The 20478-nt window shown below is 39.3% G+C and overlaps 2 protein-coding genes across 6 annotated transcripts in view; both read right to left on the minus strand.

Annotated features, from left to right (window-relative positions):
- LOC136347221 (synaptotagmin-15-like) overlaps nt 1-20478 on the minus strand; it is a 76611-nt gene that overhangs the window by 40177 nt on the left and 15956 nt on the right. The gene's annotated exons all lie outside the window — the stretch shown is intronic.
- LOC136347212 (microtubule-associated protein futsch-like) lies at nt 1124-18684 on the minus strand. 4 transcript variants are annotated; one of them, XM_066296971.1, is made up of 22 exons: nt 18377-18684; nt 11943-12148; nt 11434-11884; nt 11004-11381; nt 10484-10939; nt 10284-10432; nt 9891-10227; nt 9633-9832; nt 8938-9570; nt 8594-8885; nt 7766-8537; nt 7465-7713; nt 7089-7415; nt 6735-7035; nt 6509-6681; nt 6254-6446; nt 5969-6193; nt 4516-4911; nt 4296-4465; nt 4010-4232; nt 2122-3414; nt 1124-2061 (listed from the first exon to the last, which is right to left on the minus strand). In XM_066296971.1, the coding sequence occupies exons 2-22, from the start codon at nt 12094-12096 to the stop codon at nt 1175-1177; spliced, it is 8259 nt and encodes a 2752-aa protein (XP_066153068.1). In that variant the 5' UTR covers nt 12097-12148; nt 18377-18684; the 3' UTR covers nt 1124-1174. The 4 variants fall into 4 exon arrangements, with proteins under 4 accessions (XP_066153068.1, XP_066153070.1, XP_066153067.1 ...); XM_066296973.1 differs by having other exon boundaries at nt 8594-8879; nt 11943-12200; XM_066296970.1 differs by having other exon boundaries at nt 11943-12200.

Here is a 20478-nt window from a genome sequence, read left to right on the forward strand (position 1 = left end):
TTTATTAAAAATTCGAGCATTTCTCGCAAACGAGAAGTCGTCTCTAGGCGTTACATTTTCTCGTTTCCAGACATTCTTCAAAGGCCAAAGGCAGTATGAATTGATTACGGGAATTAGCGTCACGCTTGTTATGTAATTTTAAGTTTGAAAATGGAGAGATGCCAGGTGCTTTTTAGCCACAATCAGTCAAAAAATCGCTCACGAACTCAATAAAAATAAAAACGAATAAAGCACCGATTCATTTGACGATTTTCTCTTACTTTGAGCTGACAGATGGCGCGAGTGGGTGTCTGACTTACGGGGGAGCCCCTAAATTTAAACTTCCCTTATTACCATCTCTATACAGAACTCTGTGCTCTGTTTCCTCATATACCGTTTTTTTACACGAGTGAGCTTTACTGCCGTTTTCCCACAGACCTAGGACGTGATTCGAATTTTAAACACCCTTTTATTCTTTGCTTTATTTGAACCACTTACGATACAGCACTTGGCCTAATTTCAAGTTTACGCTGATACAATGAATACTTTTCATGAAAACGTCTTTTATCATATGAAAGCAGAGTTCAGGCCGCAGGGCACGATTTGCAGTTCGTTAACGCGGTCGAATTTGTGACAGATGCTGATTTGGGAAGTTCGCGATCCGGGTGGATTTCTGTTTGATTTGGATTCGCCCTCAATCAAACAAAATGAGAAAAGAAAAGATTGAAAACTAAATGGAAGATAAAGCTCTGGTATGACCTTTAGGGCCTCTGCAAGAAAATGAAAACGGATCGGTGCCTTTGTGTCGAACTGATACGATTCGTGTGCATCTCCACCCTAATTGTGACCTCGGCAGCCAATTTAGAAAATCGCATTAGAAAGAAGCTTCATCGATTTTCCGCTAATCATCGACCTAAAGACGCTCGCTTCAGCTCGTTGTACTCAATTACCTCCAAAAACTCTGCACTTGCCGTAATAAATTAAGGCCTTTATCGTATTTTCCTTGAGGTGGAGGGCCTCAAGTTCTAAAATTACCCACATTAACATGATTTCTCTCGCATTCCTTTTCCAAATAATCTCACTTGTTGTTCTAAATATCAGTAGGTTTCGCTGAATGAAAACAACTCCCTTCACATGGGTAACAATAACCAATTCAATATAATACTGATATATCACATATTTACAAACATTAAACCTACGTTGCTACATAGAAGTACAATCTCTTGGTCGGATCTTTTTCGAACACAGGCTTTCTAGTAGTATCATCCTCCTCATTCTCTTCCTTTTCCTTCAACTCTTCAGTCTCATCGTTTATCTTCTTAGGAGCCCTTAATAGAATCCTCCTCTGGGGCTTGGCCCTCTCTTCCACAACATCCCCTTCTACAGCCAACTGGTCGATCTCCGAAGAAGATATGGTAACTGGGACTTTTTGAGATCCTAGCTTGTTTACTTCTTTGGGAAGCTGAGGATCAGTATAGTAGTGGTCAGGCTTTCGCACTATATCCGAAAGTTTTGCTATTGGTTTCGCGATTTCAACTAGTTTCTTCGTTGTACTTTTAGAGTCTAGTTTGGAGATTAAACGAACGGGCTTCTGCGCATCTTCTGTAATTTTCAGAGATTTTTCAGTTGTAGTTAATTTTACGGGCGTTTGTTCATCTGATACGGGCTCTGAGTCAGATTTTTCAATCGTTTCTTCCTGCTTGTCTTCATCTGACTCAGCTTCCTGCTCCTCTTCGTCTGAGTCAGCTTCCTGTTTGTCTTCCTCTGAATCAGCATCATTCCACGAGTGGCCTGGTTTCGAAGCTTCGTCTCCATTCTTCGGACTTGGAGTTACAGATTTTGAAGTTGGCTCTGGGGTGTCTTCTTCAAGTGACTCAAGATCCTCATCCGAATTTTCAGGTTCATCCTCAACAGGGTCAATATAGTCAGGGTCATGTCGACTCTTATCAATTGCTCCTTTGTCTTCTTCAGATCGTTCGTCATTTTCTTCGGAGTCTTCATCTGTCTTGTAATTATCCTCATGTTTCTGGGTGTTGTTATAAACCGGATCCTTGATGGCAACATCTACTTTTTTAGAAGGCTCTGAAACAAGGTGAGGTGAAAACTTGAAATTGTGATAGACATAGTGGCCTTTAAACTTACCATTTACGTTGAGTACTTCTTCTGCGTCTTCTATTTCTGCAGAAGCGGCAGTATCTTCGTCTTCTACATAGTCGTCAGAAGTTGCTTCAGTATCTCCATCACTTTTGCCCTCTTCTTCTTCTTCTTCATCTTCTTTTTCTTTTCGATAGTTGCCCCCATGCTTCTTAGTTTTATCATAGTTTTTGTCTAAAATAACTACATCCTGTTTATTGATATTTTGTGTTGCTCCCTGCTCATCTGAGTTGCTAGAATTATTATCTACAGTTTCAACATCTTCTTTCTTGTCGTTTTCTATCTCTTTTTGTTTCTTGATTTTCTTGCTCTTCGTGGTTTCTTTATTTTTCGTATTGATGTTTTGCGTGATTTTCTGCTTTTTAGTTTTGCTTTCATTATTATCTTCTATTTCGACATCCTTTTTTTTGTCATTTTGCGTTGCTTTGTGTGGCTTAGTTTTGATGTTGTTGCGGTCTATGTGATCAACATTATTCTTTTTATTATTACGATCTTCGAGCTTTTTGGATTTACCATCGTTCGTTTCTACTATTTTTACATGTTTTATCTTGTTGCCTTTCGGAGGGCGTTTTCTTTTAGTTTTGTCATTGTCCTTTTCCTCAATGTCAATATTCTTAGTCTTGTCATTTTCTGTGGCTTGAGCTCCGTTGTCTGCTTCCACGGTGCCGCCGTTGGCACTTTTTATTTTCTTTAGGGGCTTCTGAGATGGGGTATTTACTTCACAGTCCTTTTTGGAATCATTGCGGTTTCTTGAGCGCTTGCTGCCAGTTATGTCTTTTTCCAAGTGGTCGACCTCGTCCCTGGGAACCATCACATTTTTACCAGTTTTTTTTACTACATTGGACTGCTTCCGCAGTAGATGAACATTTTCAGTACTAGTTTCTTCGTCTTCATCACTTTCGTGGTTTACATTCTCTAATTCTTCAACTTCATCCACATTTTCCTCAGGTGCCTCGTCAACAGGTGACTCATCAAGATCCTCATCCTTCTCTTCCTTTTTGTCCTCCTCCTCCTCCTCCTCCTCTCGTCTGTTAGCATCTCCACGTTTTTTAATTTGTTCGTATCGGATATTGCCATTTTTAATCACTTCTTTAACAAAATCCTTTTGGCTCTCACTAGTATCGACTTTATCGCCTACTCCTTCAAAAGGTGGTTCTTCCTCCTCTGTGTTTAATCCCCGATATTTTCCTTTACGACCAATTTTATTGAAGGCAAACTTGGGTTTTCCAAATTCGATGTCGTCTTTAATTTCTTCGTAGATTCTGTCGATTTCAGGCTCGTCTGCAATGTGCGAGAGAAGGTTAGTCGTTTTGTTCTAAAGACGATATCGCATATGATTGTATTAGCAACGAAAAAGGTACAGCTGAGTTTCTCGATACCTTGAAATCGATGTGAATATATGGAAAACCGAAAAAATATATAGATATTTTTAGCGTATCGCTGCATCGTATGCCTTCTTAGGCTATCGATTTTCATAAGAACAAGCCATTTTTATTACTCGTTATTCGTACTATTACTGTTGATCTAAATTAGTCGGAGCTTTTTCTCATTCTGCAAAATATAATTTTGAAGCAAATTCAACTGCCCAACCCATAAAAGCCTGAAATATCAATAAAAAATACATGATATGGCTTTAAAGTGCCATTATTAACTTGGTGAATAATACATGTGTTTGCTACCTACCTACGCGGCTATCAGGTCACGTGTATGTACATCTGGAAATGTGCAACGAAGTTCTTGTGCAACATAATAAAAACATTGTTTATAATAAACACTAAATGAAAGTCATTTGAAGTGTACCAAAAAGATATTTAATGCTATTTTACAATATTTACAAAAGCCCCAGATTTTTACACGCTCAACATCTTTCAGGTACCTAAATATCCCAAACGATGTTTTCCATAATCGTTCAAGCCCTCGAAATCATCAGCACTGAGGCTTCGTCGAACGATCCTCTCAACAGATTCCTCATCCTCCTCCTGTCGTTCGGTCGTGTATCTTATTCTCACAGGTCTCCTCCTGTACACTCTTTTAGTTTTGCTCGGACTCTCGGCAACTGTCGCTTCAGTGCTTTGATTCACTGGATACACTCTTTCCACCTAAAAGTACATGATTTTACAACAATTGGTTATGTACACTAAGAAGATGAAGAAAAGACAAACTTTTTCAGTTGCTTCAGCTGATTCTGTCGATGAAGGTTTTCGAGTGGTGCGGAACCCTCCAGGCACTAATCTCCTGCGAGTGGGACTTCTCCTCGTGACAACATTGGAGTTAGTGGAAGTTTCTTCGATGATACTGTGAGTGGTAGGCCGAGTGCCCCTCCGAATCTGAACTGTAAGGTAACTTTGATTGGTTGATCTGGATATGATTCAAACTCAGTACCAGTCCTCTGAGTCGTTGTGGTGCTGGAAGTCGGATCCAAGCTATACACCGTCACCGTCTTCTCAGTATTCAGGTGGTTTGTTTGGTGGCTCACAATAGGTCTGTCAATGCTCTCGTCTTTTTGAATAAGTCGCGATGGTTCAGTATTGCTGTTGAAGTGGGTGTGTGGATAATGATGCGTGGTTGCTCTCTCTTCCGGGGGAGGCCTGCTGACGATCTCCTCTTTAACTTCTGAGGGCTGCTTCGAGTGAGACCTGTCTATGGTTTTGTATCTGGAGTAGTCTATGGGGGTTTTAGGACTCAGTGGCTTGAGTTTCGGTAAGTACTCGCTGATGTCGAAGATCTGGATATCGCCCGGATTCACTCCTTGGCCCCCTGGGGCGTTCTGGACGAACTCTGCAAAGATTATTTTGAATCTATATTGAAACAAAGCCAGTGGCTTTGAGGAACCAAAATTTTGTATTGTGAGCATTTAGCTGTGTAAGTGTGTTCATGTAAGTAAAAGTTTTTGTATTACATACCATAATTGACGAGTGCTACTACATATATTATTTCTGTAATGCACAATAACATGAAAAATGTATAAACAAATAATTTTTAAATGCAAATTTTAACACGATGTAGTGAAAATCGATAAAAAAGTCACAACTGCGACCAAGTTTTAGGTTGTATGTAATTCTGGGTAAATTCCGGTATACTGAAAGCACGTCAAGTTATTTGTAAGCTCGGGCTAGTGGAAGTCAGCGTGATCAAACTATTTAGGGTCGTAAACTTAAAAGTTTATGGTTTACTTTATGCCATAACTGTCGACGGAACTGCTTTTATTATTTAAAATTTATATATTGGGAATAAGAGTTATTACAGAAACAAGGCTCAATTAAGCACACTGTGGTAGCATAGACTGGCCTCCGTGCAACCCGCATTTAACACATTTCGATTTTTACCTTTGGAGTTAGAATTGCATAACTATAATGCGATAAAACTTTTTAAAAATATGTTTGCATATGTTATGCACGGGAACGACATATTCAGGAAAAGTATGAAAGTTTACATGAATTTCTGATGCCGAGCGGCACGAAGCACAATGAGTTTGTATTATCAGTGTTTTCTGTCTATCCGAAAGCGACCAGTTTTGTTTTAATTTACTCACTTTTAACGTTTTTATACAGGTCGGTCTGCATGTAATACTCCTTAGCGAGGTCGTATGGAGTCATGTACTTAAGTCTGGGAAACATTCTTTCGAGAACGTGTTTCTGAACAAAGTTTTCAGGAATGTCTGACCGCGTTGGGGACTCGATTTTCGGTAAAAAGTCCCCAACATTAAAAATTTTCAAGTTCGAGATTTGTCTAACTTGTCGTGAGTGTGTTTTGCCTGAAATCAGTGTTTTCAGTTGTGATCAATCTGCAGATTCTGTCAATCGTTCAGCACATGCAGAAAATATAAAGGCTTTACCTGGGCTACCATCGTCATCATTGTCGTCATCTTCCTCATCCTCTTTGGTACTTTCCGGTTCCAGAGTACTGGAAACAGGTTCCACCTTACTTTGACTAACTTTATGGTCCTCGATGGGTTTGTAGTTTTTATCGCTTTTAACTTTGGACAAGATGCTCAAATACTCCGGAGGATTTGTGCTTTTAGGATCAACTGTATAGATCGATGTAGTCGTGGTGGCAGTGCCTGCAAGTGAAAGTTTCAAAGAAATAATAATTGAACTAGCTAAATTACCGGAAATCTTACCAGGTTTGGCAGTGGTCGGATCAGGAATATTTTTATATGTAGGATCGTTCTTAAGCTTAGCTACAAAGTCTAACAACCCTTTTCCCTTTGGGGGAGGAGTAGCCGTGGCCAGAAGCAACTTCGTTGTTGCTTTTTCTGGGGGGGTTGGGTGCGTAGCACCTTCAGCTCTTTCAAGGTAAACCCCGGGTGTGTCCTAAAACGTAATCAACAATGATACCATCTAATGCTCCATTCTTCATTGTCAAAAGAACTTACGGCAACTTCGATTTCTTCATACTCCTCTTCTTCGGATGTTTCGTCTTTTGGTTTATTGTGATAAACTATTCTTCCAGTGTTCTCATCATAATGCCAATTCCTAGGCCTGTGAGGCACGTAATCATCAATATCTTCACTAGAAGAAGACTTTTCTATGCCTTCGTTTTGCTGACCTAAAAATGAAAAAAAAAACTGTTTCTGAGTTCAACAGTATTTTCTACAGTACCTCTGCTTCTCGAGACGTCAGCATAGGCGGGTCGAGTGGCGTGTCTTTTGGGCCTCGCGAGGTGCGCAACCCTTCTTCGCAATAAGCTCTCATTAGGCGTAATGCTATTTGAGGTGAATTCAGAGTAGGGCTTCGCCCTTCCGTGTAAGGGTGGCTTCAGCCCCAAGAAATAATATTTGTTTAAGCCGCGCGAAGGGGTACTTTCCGGAATGTCATCTTGGAACTCGGTGACTGGAGCTGGTGATTTGGTTTGAATTTGTTCTGTTACGGTAGCGGGTATAATCGTACGGTACTCATAAACCTTTAAAGTAACATTTCTACTACGTCTGCATTAAATTGTGGGATATTAGATACCTGCTGAGGAACATTGTTAGTGCTCCTGACATGTAAATCTTCCGGTGGTACTATAGTTCGGTATTGGAAGTTTGTAGGTGGTACCAAACCAATTATTTGTTCTCCTTCTTCTAGAAAGTCAATGATATCGTAAGGCTGCTGATTATGCAGAGTGTTTTGATCGATGATTTCTTCTTCTGTGGTGGTTTTTTCAGTAGTACTGGTAGTGGCGGTAACAGGATTTCTGTGTCTCTTAATTTGCTTTGTATGTTTAGGTCTGCCAGTGGTCAGATGGTTGTGCCTCTTCAGATTCAGCTTAGACGGGACCCATTCTTCATTGAAGTTGTTCTAAAGCGTCGAATTATTATTTAGGTTGATATGCAAGAGCATAGCTTACCGATTGATGGGAACTATCTGTTTGAAATTTCTTGACTCTATTAATGGGTTGTATCTGATTTGGCGGTGGCAATGACGGATCTACTAAGGTTTTACTGGTTACGGCATTGGGCTCGGCAAAATCTGAATTGACCCGAACTGGTACTACCTCCAATGTTGTTGAATTTTTAATATTGTTAAGTACGTCTGCGAACACCGTTAACTGTTCACTGGGCTTAATTTCTTCTTTGTAGAACACTTCACTCATGACCTAAAACAAGCCCCATATCAGATGACACCATAAATCCTGTTAGGGAAAATACCATATGCTTAGGTAGTACTGTAGTGGAGGCAGTGTTAATTACTGAAAAGGGTGTCGTAGGGGGCAAGAATTCATTCACATCGAATATCTGGTACAAAGGCTTTCTGGGTCTCCATCTGTTTCTCCTCAATGCTTCTGCATTTGACGATTCAGTATCTCCATCGCTTCTCAAACCGTCCTTTGAAGTGTTCAAAATTTTTGGTTGCCTTTTCGTCTCATCCGCCCCTTTTGCTGTGATTTCAATTGCATCACTTTTTTCAATCTGAGGAATATTAACAGTTTCTGATTTCTTGGCAGCAGTAACTTCAGCTGTTGAATCGTCGGAATCGTCATCATCATCTTCGTCTTCAGGCAAGTGATCCAGTAATACTATCTGATCATAGATATTATTTGGAGTTAGTTTGATGGTATACTTGGGGGTTGTAATCAAGGTAATGGGGGCACTTGGAGTCGTAGCGATTACAGGCGATTGTTCTTTGATATGCAGAGGCATGGATGCTCTTCTATTAAACCTTATACTTTCCGCCTCAGCAGTCTCTTGCGCAGTACTATTAGTACCAAGCTCCTTAAGTTTTTCTATGTTTTTAGCCAGCGTTTCATCATTCGTGTCACCTTGGTTAAGCATTCCATTGGTGACCTGCTCCGTTGCTTTAGTTTTTGGTTCTACCACAGCATCATTAGTATTAAGTGCAAGGTCACGGAATATTGGTTTAGGAGTATCAATAGTTTCCTCTTTGAAGAACGGACTATCCAAAGGATTTTCCCCAAAGTACCTAGAGGGGAAATATCAGATTAGTCGAATTTACTTTTTTTGTTCTGGGGGAGATACCGCAGCTTCAAGCAATCAATTTTATCACCGAGTTCAATCTTAGGACCCTCAGGATATGGGGGATATTCATCAGCAGCATCTTTACTATCTTCGTCATCATTCTCTTCTTCCGGCTTTGCGTTTGCGTGGGCGCTTTCAATTTTCTCTGGTATGGGTTGGATCTCCTGCACTACATCTGGACATTCAAACTGGTCAGCCTTTTTGTAAAAAGACAACTCCCCTGGGTGCTTTACTGGAGCTCTCTTTAGATCTTCCACATATCTTAGAGGGGAATCTTTGTTTATGCCTATAACTGGGGTTAGAAAGGCATTTTGTTTTGTTACCTTATGGATCGGGGGACTTACCAGGTAAGTTGTAGTAAGGAAATTTCTCCCAATCAGTTCCTTTAGGTTTGGCAGGGGAAGCGAAAGAATGCTTGATATTGTCTATGAAATCTGTATCAATCTCCACTTCTTCGTAAGGACTTTCCTCTGTTGCCCTCTTCTTCCTACTAACTTTTTTTCCCTTAGAGTTAGATTTTTTAAATGCTTTAGCTGTTAAAGCTTCAATACTTGATACAGTACTGGATTCAGTTGTGCTGTCTTCTTTTAGATTTTCAGTTCCTTCACCGCCTTTAATATTTATTTCTTTTTCTTCATTTTCACTCTTAGTCACCAATTTTTTTCCATCTACATCATCTTGAGATTTCTTTGATAGTTTCTTTACAATTTTCGGGAATATTTTCACGTACTTCTCCTTCTTCGTGGTATTATTTGGTTGTACTACGAACTTAACTTTGCTTTGTATTTCCAGCTGAATATCTCCATTGTCTTTGTCCGTGACTTCAGTTGTTGTAACTGCTTTGGAGGCTCTAAAGTTCTTCGATTTATTCACGGTTCCATTCGGTCCTTTTGATGCTTCCTCATTTTCTTTACTCTCTTCAGTAGGATATGAGGTATCAGAAGTTATTGAATCTAGCAAAGGCTCAGATGGACGATCTAAAATAGGCATTTATATGTAGAAAACTTCAGTGGGCAAATAAAAAGTCAACCGGTTTCACCTAAAATTGGAACAACTTTTGTGTTTTCGGTTCTACTATCAGCTTCATCATCCTCTTCTTCCTCGTCGTCGTCAACTACTTCAGGTTTTACTTTTTTTTGAGTACGTTGTGCCTGTTTATTCTTCTCTACATGAGCATAATCCTGGTCTTGCTCTGCTTTCTTTTCATGTCCTGCATGGTCATAAGCAGCGTCTTCATACCTATGATTATAGATCCCCTCATAATTGATATAAAGGCTGAATAAATTAAAATACACACCCCTCCTCAGAGTACACAGTTTGCACTTTAGAGTCCTTAACCACCTCCTTCAACTTTCCATGTTCATCTTTTTTGGAGGGCAAATGGGAAACATCTTCAGTGTTCCTGACTTGCGTATACAGTTTTGTAGGAACAAACTCTTCCTCTCCTTTACTTTGATTTCTATCATCTTCATAGTTTGTGGAGTCGTCTTCATCATCTGCTTCATGTTTTATTTGACGCGTTCTAGCAGATTTCAAATGCTTTGGATTTTCAGTTTCTTTGAATGGATCGTACACGATCAAAGGTCTTGGAGTTCGTGGAGGTTTAATCCAGGCATAATTGTAATAAGGTGATACTAAAAATATGAGTATGACCAGGAGTTTTTCCCATGCTCTGCAAATATGTCTTTACCTCCCGTCGAAGCAGTTCTAGGATTTGCAGGGGATTGAGGTTGAATCTCGTGAGCAAAATGTGATTTTTGCTCATTGAAGAACATCTCTAACTCATCAAAAACGTCGTGTCCATCGGGCTTCCTAGCATCTTCTGGTAGATTATGAAACCTAACAGTCATTCACTAGAATTTAATGGAAAATGATTGGTAAGAATCAAACCTGTGTGGGGAGATGTGAGGCCTGTGCTTCACCCCCTTTTTAGCCCACATTCCTTGGCCCGGATAAATTGGTTTTGTAGGTATAGGCTTAGGTTCAGCGTGGTCGCTTTCTGGTACCTGCTTTTGTGGTTCGACTTTAGCTTCAGCTTCCACTGTTTTTTCTTCCCTATTTTCCTGAGGTGCAACAGGTTTTCGTTCCTCTTTGACTTTGTAACCTTTAGTGACTTTTTCAATTTTAGGAGGATTTTCATCTACTTCTTCCTCTTCCTCTGATTCCTCCTCCTCCTCCTCAGCACCTTCCTTGGATTCTTCGTCAGATTCGGCTTCTTCTTCCTCTCCTTCAGGTTCCTCATCAGGAATCCGATCGTCTTCGTCGCCCAAACGCTCTTCATCCGTATCCCTATCTGGTTCGTGCAGAGTGTCATCCCTGTATGTCTTTGAGTACTCAAATTCTGGACTGAAAAACCAAATCCATTGTGGCTCATTAAATATAAAAGAATAATTTATAATTTTAAACCTACAAGTCGAAATATTTTTTGGGCAGCTGTTTTATTCTCTCTTCCACAAAGTTTCTGCTGGAGCTTCTGGCATTAGAATCATGATGTTTCGATGATTTGTAACCTGGTTTTTCAGTAATATTATCTTGCGGCTTTTGCTTCTTAAATACTTTTTTGCTCTCTTTTTTCTGGTAAGGGTCAATATTGTTCTGCTTCTTGTTAGAACCCTGCACTAACACTTTAGTGTATCCCTCAGTTACGAAAGAATTTCTGGGCTTGGTAGTAGTAATTATTACATCCTCAGGATTATTCTCTAGGAAACCCAGAGGACTTAAGGTCGAAAAATCCCCGGTGGCTGGCACTATGAATGTATCCTCGACGGGCCTTTGCCTGATCGGAGTTCTGCAAGAGATTTCTAACTGAGATGTTCATAGAAGGGCATAAGGGACGGTACCTAACAGTTGGTGGTTGAGGATACCTGTTACCAGTATTCGGGGCCACAGGCTTGATTCTTAAAACGTCACTTGGCAACACCTTGAAGCCTTGATATGACTGAAGAGGTTTCTGGTCAGTCTTTTGAGTCAGCTGCTTGAGGTACTCTAAGTTGGCCCTCACTTGTTCGGGCAACTCAGGGTCCAGGAAGGACATCACCGGTAATTCTGGATATTTATACCTAGGATTTAGTAGCGGAGGCAGCGACTTTTCCGCCTGGATTGTTTCTTGAGAGGTCGGAGTAAGAGACAAAGTTTCAGGCTGCAGGAGAGGGACTGTGTATAAGGGCGCGATTGAGGGTGAATGCTGGCTTTGAGGGAGGTAACTCTGGTCTTGGTAAACCGAAGTTTTCCCATGTTTCTTGGAAGATTTCCCCAAAGGAGCGAAGAAAGTTAATTGTGAGCTGGACTGATCTGCAGATATCGCGAAGAGTTGAAAAGCATAGCAATAATAATGATTTTTTACGATTACCTTGGCTATCTCCACTGAAAGACCTTCTTGGATGACTGTGCCGTGCGTCATATCTACTTTCTTCTACATTCCACTCATGAGGAATCCGGATGCCACTCACTAAGTCACTTAAAGTCCAAACACTAAAGAGCAAAGCACTGCAAATCGTCCACATTGCGATAGGGAAAGAAGTTCTTATTGATTCAAACGTTATAGCATGTTTTTGCCTATGAGGTCTCACTTTAATACTTTAGTCCATTATTGCGGAGGTTTAAACACCTGATAAAGATGAAGGTATTAGCAATCAATGAGGCTGAAAAAGTCTTACGAAATTCTTCTCTGAATGTTTTTGGCCACAGTTAATTGTAACGAATTACGGCTCACTGGGCCTAACCCAAACTGATGAATTTAAATTTTCGTAAGTCGTTTTATAGCTTCTGAGGCCGATCTACTCGTTTCTGTTTAATATAGGAAATCTATGATCCGATATTAAGGGTAAAAAGAAAAAAAACGTAAAACATTGTTCTTTGTATTTTACATTAACCATCTGGCATAGATAGTTACCTTGAACTTAGGATAGTAATTTCTCTTCGAACCAATAGACTGACGTAAATCTTGGCTTATTTATGCGGTAAAAAATCGCCTTATTCACCTGGTTGCTTGTATGATTTCTAATAATTAAGTACAGGTGGAAGACAAATAAATTTCTTCATAACACATATGACTGTTAAAGTGTAATAACACTTGCACGATCATGCGTATTTGGTTCATTTGTGATGTATTTAAGGCAGTTATAATGCAAATTGATAGCAATATTTTCCGTCTTGTCCGATGGCCAGCTTCTGCTGCCGCTGGTACTGTTGAAACCACTATAACAGCAATTAAATGTACGGAATGGCCACCAGCTAAGGTACGTATACTCCCATGCGAATACGTTCATTTCTACATTGGGTCCTACGTGGCTGCAGGAGTTGAGAAAACGTTATCTTTACCATTGCCAGCCCATTTCTTGGGTTGCGTAACGTTCTCTCGGTATTAATTGTATTATTCCGGCTTACTTCGATATAGATTAACACTGAGAAGTAACAGTGTTCCATAATGCATAAATTAATAATAACAAATAGCGTTTATGTAATTTTTCTCTTGCGGGCACAACCACAGGAATTTAGATTATTGGGCTTATGCAATCCCTAACGCAGGTGAGTTACCACCGGAGTGTACACTGTTAAATTGTTTATTTGCTTGACGCTTTTATCGAGCACTTTTCCGAATTTGTTAATACCAAGCTCCGGGTTGTGGCTACAGGATCATTCGCAAATGTGCCCATTTGCGACTAATAAGTGTGAAATTGCTACATGAGCAATTTGATCATTTTCCTCATCGATTTTCAATAACCCGCGCCCTCCCGGGAAGGAAGACGCGACATTTTCCGATATATTCGCCCAAACCGTTCATTAAGAGTTCACTGGGAGCTAAAAGTGAGACAAATTTGAAAATTTGAGGTCACGTTAACTTCGACCTGCAACATTTCTTGAAAATATTTTCGACCCTCAGTCACTTCCGGTTTGACCGGAAATAGCTCTCAACTTGCTCGTTTCAAGCGAGACCCCCGGTATATCGATTAAGATTCGACGTAATATTTGAGATGCAATTTCTGTGTAATATCTCGTAATTAGCCCTTACCGATTCTGATGTATTTGCCTTTGCGTCAAAAACGTGCCGTAATGACCAATTTTAAAATTACGTATCTCCGCAGTTGTTAAGTGCACAATCTTCACGTTCTTCAGAAGGTGAATGGAGAATCTTAAATTTACACTTCTGCTATTTAAATGGCCCAGCATCATACAGGGCGTTCAGACTTCGGCTTTTAACATTCGCATTTTTGAAGTTGCAGAAATTTACGTTTTAAACGAGACACCCTGTAATTTTAAGGAGTACGAAGCGGAGCGCTAACTCGCCGTCGAATTGTATCGGGGCAGCTTTCATCCATTTCAAACCGTTTTCGAAATAGTTATGATGAATTTCACGTGAAACTTGTAGTACATGGTCATTCTGGTAAATTCTTTGAATGGAGGAGACCGAAGCTCCGAAACAGTTTTCTGCAGATATTGTTGAACTTTGCCGGGATACGTGGAAAGCTCCGGTGCATTTATTAACTACGTGGAGAGTAAAAATTTACTAGATCGCATAATTGCATGCGTGTTAGGTACGTATGTACATACTAAACCTGCCACTAACAATGATATTCGTATCGGAATAATGGATATTTCACATTTCAGTTAATTATACGATAGAAAAGTCCGTTAATGCAGCTTGAAGCAAGATAAATAATTCTACCGGCGAGTACTGGGTAATTGCTAATAGCAAAAAAAATCATTATATGTAGAAATAATCTAAATTAACCTGAACCAGTATCGAAGGAATGCAATATGGTTTTTTGTTAATTTTTAACAAAACTTTCAATTTTTTTGTCGCGGACCCACGAATCTCATAGCTGCAATGAGCAACCCTATCCCGATTTCTCGAGCTTAGCAAAGCTCGAAACTTGGCAAAGCAGAAGCTTTCTCCCGCGACTCGCGTAACGGAACGCGATTGCAAAAGGCTGGGGAGAGCAAGACCAGAAAAGTCCAAATTAACAAATTTTATGCAAATAAATTTAAGTTTATGTAAGTGAACCGATCAAATCCAAGTGGGACCATTCGTTCATGGAGAAACCCGTAGGGAAAGAAAAAGTAACCGCAGAACGTTCAAGTCGCATCTAATCGATTTTACAAGCGCACCTCTTTTTCGGAACCACCTCTCATTGGGCTAAAAAGCGTTGCGAAATAATTGATAGTTATAAACAAACTATGGTACATCCAATGTAATTGCGTAATTGCGGTTTAGCATTTGGTCTTGGTAATTTTGGAGAAAATCCGTTATGAGATTGATGGAGCTAATTAGAAGCAAGGAATGAGGCAGATATTTAGTGTTTTAATAGTAAAATTAGCGCAATTGGTGCAGCTAAATGGAATTTTTAACTAATATTCGAAAAGTACTGTGCTAGTACTTAGTACGGGACAAGTGCAGCATTGTACTCGCACGCACAGTAAATCGCGCGACGCTAGTGGCATCAAGCAGCGTGCGTTTCCGCGCATATACCGCTATTGCCAGATCGAGCTCTGCAATGTTGCCGGCTTACTCCATTAAAACAATTTTTAAGACGTGTGTTTGCTGATATCGCATTTGCGACGTTTTTTAAATTTTGAATTTCGAACTGGAACAATTTCATCTTTCACGTGTTGCGCGGTGTCCGAATAGCGAATAAAAACGCAATAAAATGCGCATTATCAGCATCGAGGAAAAATTTTTCATAGTTAAACGATTTTGTTAAGGTCAATCTTTAGGAAGAGTTTTTACTCTATTTTCTAGCAAATAATCGACCCGTTCCTAGTGCTGGGACAGGACATCGTGTCATTCCAAATTTTAAGACCATTGTGTGTTTGCTTGCATGTGTTTCACCCCTGCATCATAAACGCCCCCCGCAAGATAACAATGAAACGGAACAGTAGGTGGTTATTATTTGTGCCAGTTTTGAGGACAATCCTGATGTGTCCCTCGGTGAAATAGGGGGCCAATTAGATGTGTCATGTGCATTCGCCCACAGAGTTTTGAGGAAAAACGAGCGTACTTTATACATAACGAAAGAAGTATTTTTTACGAAAATCCAGTGAAGTTTTTTTGTGAAAAAACAATGGAATAATGAGGAAAACTTCATCAAAAACATATTTTTTAATGATGAATCGACCTCCCAATTATTGGGTAATGCTAATCCAGCCGCCACTCGTTACTGGTTGAGGGAGAATTTGCACATGTAATAGACGAACGGAATATTTTTAAACCTTGATGTCCGGACAGGTATTTTAGGCGACCATTTAACTGGTCCATTTTCCATTGAACGCACTTTGAATGAATTGAGATGTCCCGACTTGCTCTAGGCACAAATTAATTCGGCAATTCAACAATCACAAGCTGAATTAGGAGATATCGATATATATATACAAGGTGGTTGTGGTGCCCACAATGCCACTTTTATTTTTTAAAAAGTCTTGGGGGACATCTTGGAAACAAAGCGACAAGTGGATGGGACAAAATTTTGTGGCCGGCAAAATTCCCTGATTTAACTCCTGCAGATTTTTTCTCATGGGGTTACGTTAAATCTACAACTTATAGATTTGATGGTGATAGGGTTGACAATTCGTACGAGTTGCAAATTGAAATTCGAAATTGCATGCAAAACTATTAGCCCAGAAAGACTTCCAAACGTAGGGAAAATTTTTTGTAGCCAGTGCGGTTACTGGTATACACAAGAAGGGGTCTGATTTGGCTATTTAATTTAGTTATAGTTTTTGTATTAAATTCCAACGATTAAATTTTTATTGATTTTTTATTTATTTATAGCACTTTATTGTGTTTCGTGTTCAAGATTTGTATTCGTTTTCTAATTTAATTTTGGAACGAAAAAGCATTTGAAGTAATTTCGAGGGCAAACTTTAAGTAACAATCAGGCAATCCGACTTTTTAAGAGCAGCCGGCAACATTGCAGAGCTAGGCTTGGCCACAGCGGGGTATGCGAGCAAACACACTCCGCAAATCACTAGTGTCGTTAGACGTATTGTATATCAACATTATCCCTTCTCTATCAGGAATGATGGCGTTTATTACAAGCCCGTCCCAGAATGTACTATTTTCAGGGATTTAAATTTCATCAAAATTCATGAATGTTTGACACAGCTATAGAGTGGACAAACTCTTACATTCACCATATACAAAAATTGAATAATACGGAAGCATGCGTGGTAGATACGTATTCGTATTAATATTCTGCTAATAAATTAACATACACAATATCAATTCTCGAATGCGCCAAATGGAAGATTTTGCGGAAGGTCACCTACAACAGTAACATTCTTGAGGCGAAGAAAGCAAATTAATTGTGTATATGTTGAAGGTCAATTAGCCTGTTCGTTTTAATGAGATAATGCTCAAATCGTTTAGAAATCTGGGCTGAGGCATTCAAGGGGTAAGCAATTAGCATTAAAAAAAAAAAAAAAGAAAAGAGGACAACTTATGATTATAAAGAGTACAAATTGTAAGATACAGGGTGTTTGGTAATAATTTTCAACTCGGAAATGATGTCGTCGCGTAGATTTTTGCAAGTTCTTAGTGTAGCATTGAAGATGTCGACGATGATAAAAAAACAGTATTAAAATTTGAGCAAAATATTCAAAAAAATTTACGAGCAGTAAAATAAAATCGAAATAATTGTTGAAATATCATCACCCTGTAGCTGTGACACAAGCGCTTTGCAGATACGCAAAGTTGAAAACGCTCGACAACAAATATTTGACATGTAACAACAAACATTTGACAAGTTACAAACGTTTCATTAAACCGTTTCGTAGATATTTAGTTTGTTTGTCGTTGTATCCAATATTTGTGGATATTTATCTGCAAATGCTAAATTGGCCTTTTAAAATATCATTAAACTTCATAAAATGGTAAAGGAAATGGAATCGAGATTTCAAGAATCATTGATTCGCGTCTATGCAATATGGAGGAGTCGCCATTAGGTTATAGTGGATTTGACAAATTCACTCAATAATAACAAAATGGCTCTAAAATATTAACGATCCTCAGTGTTTTTGTAAGTGACTGAGGAAAAACTCTCTTATTTCGTTTTGAATTGCTCGGAAACGACTAAAAATATTTTACATTTCAAAGCCACACTTCGTCACAGAGGACTGCGAGTAATTTAACCACACTCTCATCAACGCTTATTGAGGTTAGAGCCTGAGAGTTCCTATGTCGGAAGTGGAATTTGGTGAGAGATAACTATTGAATCCAACTCTGTCCTATATATTAAACTTCAACTATGACTCGTAAGTGTAGATAATGTGGATATGAAAAACTAGTTACTGTCACATTTCGATACCATTCATTTCTCTTAAGAAAGTTGAGAAATAGACATTGGTTAATCATAATTAGAGGTCAATAGTCCGGCTTCAAGACCGCCTTCGTTTTAATCTCTGCCTGCAGTTGATTTCAAAGACATATTAAGTTTATTCCATTGTTTACGTGTCAAAGTATGTTGACACATAAGCAATGGACGTTTATGTGTCAAAGTACGTTGACACATAAACAATGGACGTTTATGTGTCAAATTACGTTGACACATAAACAATGGAAGTTTATGTGTCAAAGAATGTTGAAGTGTCAAAGGGACATTTGACATAGAAATAATGAATTGTGCGTAAAATCTGAAACTTAAAATTGAGCTTTAGTTTAAAACGGAACCGTGTAACTGGGCCTCAGAGCCACTAACTTCTTATTTCTGACCCCGTGCTATTCAGCTAATGTTCATCAATTGAGATAATCTGAAACGAAAATATCAGCACCCCCAAGCCCCAAAATACCTTGTTCACAGTGAATCAACCCTGGTCTTTCAATACTATAATATCTTGAGTAATTTCAGGACTAGAACTCCTCACAACCGGGCATTACTCGACAAACCTACACTTCGGAAAAATTAATAAATCGATCCGCTATCGAACGAGCTCCGCGATGTCCGAACAAAATCGAATGCAGCACTGACCATTCGAATCAATCGCAGCAATCCACGCACGGATTTGAATTTGTCCCCAAAACAAAAAACTATCACTTTCACAAAACAGTTGCAAGTGGCCGATCGCCGATTGTTTAATAAAATATGGCGACCTGCGGTTATCGATTCTGCAATTCTGTTTTTTTATGTATTGGACCGCTTGACCAGCATAGAATAATTCTCATGCGGATTTAATATCCACCGAATTCTGGCCATGGATATTAAACAGAGATATGGCGGGTCGTTCAATTTCAATGGTGTCGCTGTAAAAAGAAAGTTGACTGAGGTATGAATGGGAGTGGGTTCCTATGGAGTGGTTCATGCTGCAGCTCATTTTAAGATGCTCTCTATTTACATTAGTGAGTAGTTAAATCAGTCGGTTTATTACTTATTGATGGTTCGGAGATTTGATGACACCGGGTATCTTCAGTGCTATGATTCGCCTTGACCTCTACAGAGTGATGCAAATTCGGGGACCGCTCTAGGTACCCCGAAAACCATGTGGCACGCGGTATTGGTTAACTGAAAGCCAACACATATAATTTAACTTAACGCTTATTCAGAATATTTTCCGACTCATAATTGAAAAATTCTCAGTACATCTCACTTGCGGATATACAGGGTCATTCAAGGTTAGTGCCCTATTAAAAGTTTACGGGGTTCTAATGTGAGATCCGAGATTTTTGGCGCCGACGTAGCGGAGCTCAATCTGTCCGATTAAACTTTGTTAATTTAATTGGCACACCCTGTAGTTTATTACGTTTTCGAATTGCACCGAAGATTCAAACCCCAGTTTATGTATCACGTGCCATAGCTATGATTTTCCGTTTTCGAAACTTTTTGGGCTGATTTGGCAACAAATAGCTCTAAATTGAAAAGAGCATATCTTTTTAACTATCCCCACTGGAGAGCTGACACTTGAGCTAGAGACCCTTATGAATTGCCCGTGTCTCTTAGTATCACAAATTTTGTGGCATAAAATGAGTGTTAAGTCGTAATGTTAAATAGAACACCCTATATTTTGCATGGCAACTGGAAGATCGATAAATTCTCTATCGAATAATATCATACATCGATATAAGTATTTTCGGTCGTTTTTGAGATATTTGCAAAATTGGGATTTTTGAGAGTAAAAGGTACCACTTATTATTAGTTGGTTTGATTGGGAAGGGGCTGTGGGTCGCTGTGGAAGTATCATAAATGAACAACTGCATTTTGCAGTATTCTCCATATTATTGATTCGCTTTTAGTTAAATCGTTAATTAATCATAATTTTTTATTTGTTTAAATAAAAAAATAAAAATGTATAATACTTTTGCCAAAGCTCGAAAAACTGCTCATCGCGCAAGCGCAAAAGCACGATTAGAGGAGGCTATCAGGGCTTTTGGGGGGTAACTTCTTGCGGCATCATATTTTTGAAAGTTTAATGCTGAGTGTCCCATTATGAAAAAAATTAGCATGTCGCAGTTGGCACACTAAAGTATGTTTCATAAAGTTTGTGCCCTCTCTTCCCTTCCGAGAAATTTATGTAGCTGTTCAGGTAGTTTACGTCGAAATCACGAAGTAAACTGAAGTTTAAATTGGTCAAGACCGCGAGCACGGTGAAGGAAATGCCAAATCTGGCCGAGATTTATTGTATACTCGCTAATTTCCTTTTTTTAAGAATTTTCCCTGGTCGGCGAACTCCCTGAAACCTCAAAGCAGGCAAAAGCTCCGTTTTCACGTGGATTATTTTCGACCGGGTGAAGAGGTCAGTTCGCCCGTTGAGCTTTAAAGTTGCAGGCACCTCACATGCGAGTAGGCACGGAAGCGAAAATTCCCACTTCCCAAGCGACTCACGAATTTTTTTATTAACTTTCCGAAGTTTATCTCGGAAGTTTCATCTTTCTATAACACACAAGAAGTCTACCTACG

The sequence above is a fragment of the Euwallacea fornicatus genome, chromosome 27, assembly GCF_040115645.1.
Source record: "Euwallacea fornicatus isolate EFF26 chromosome 27, ASM4011564v1, whole genome shotgun sequence".
Classification (NCBI taxonomy): Eukaryota; Metazoa; Arthropoda; class Insecta; order Coleoptera; family Curculionidae; genus Euwallacea; species Euwallacea fornicatus.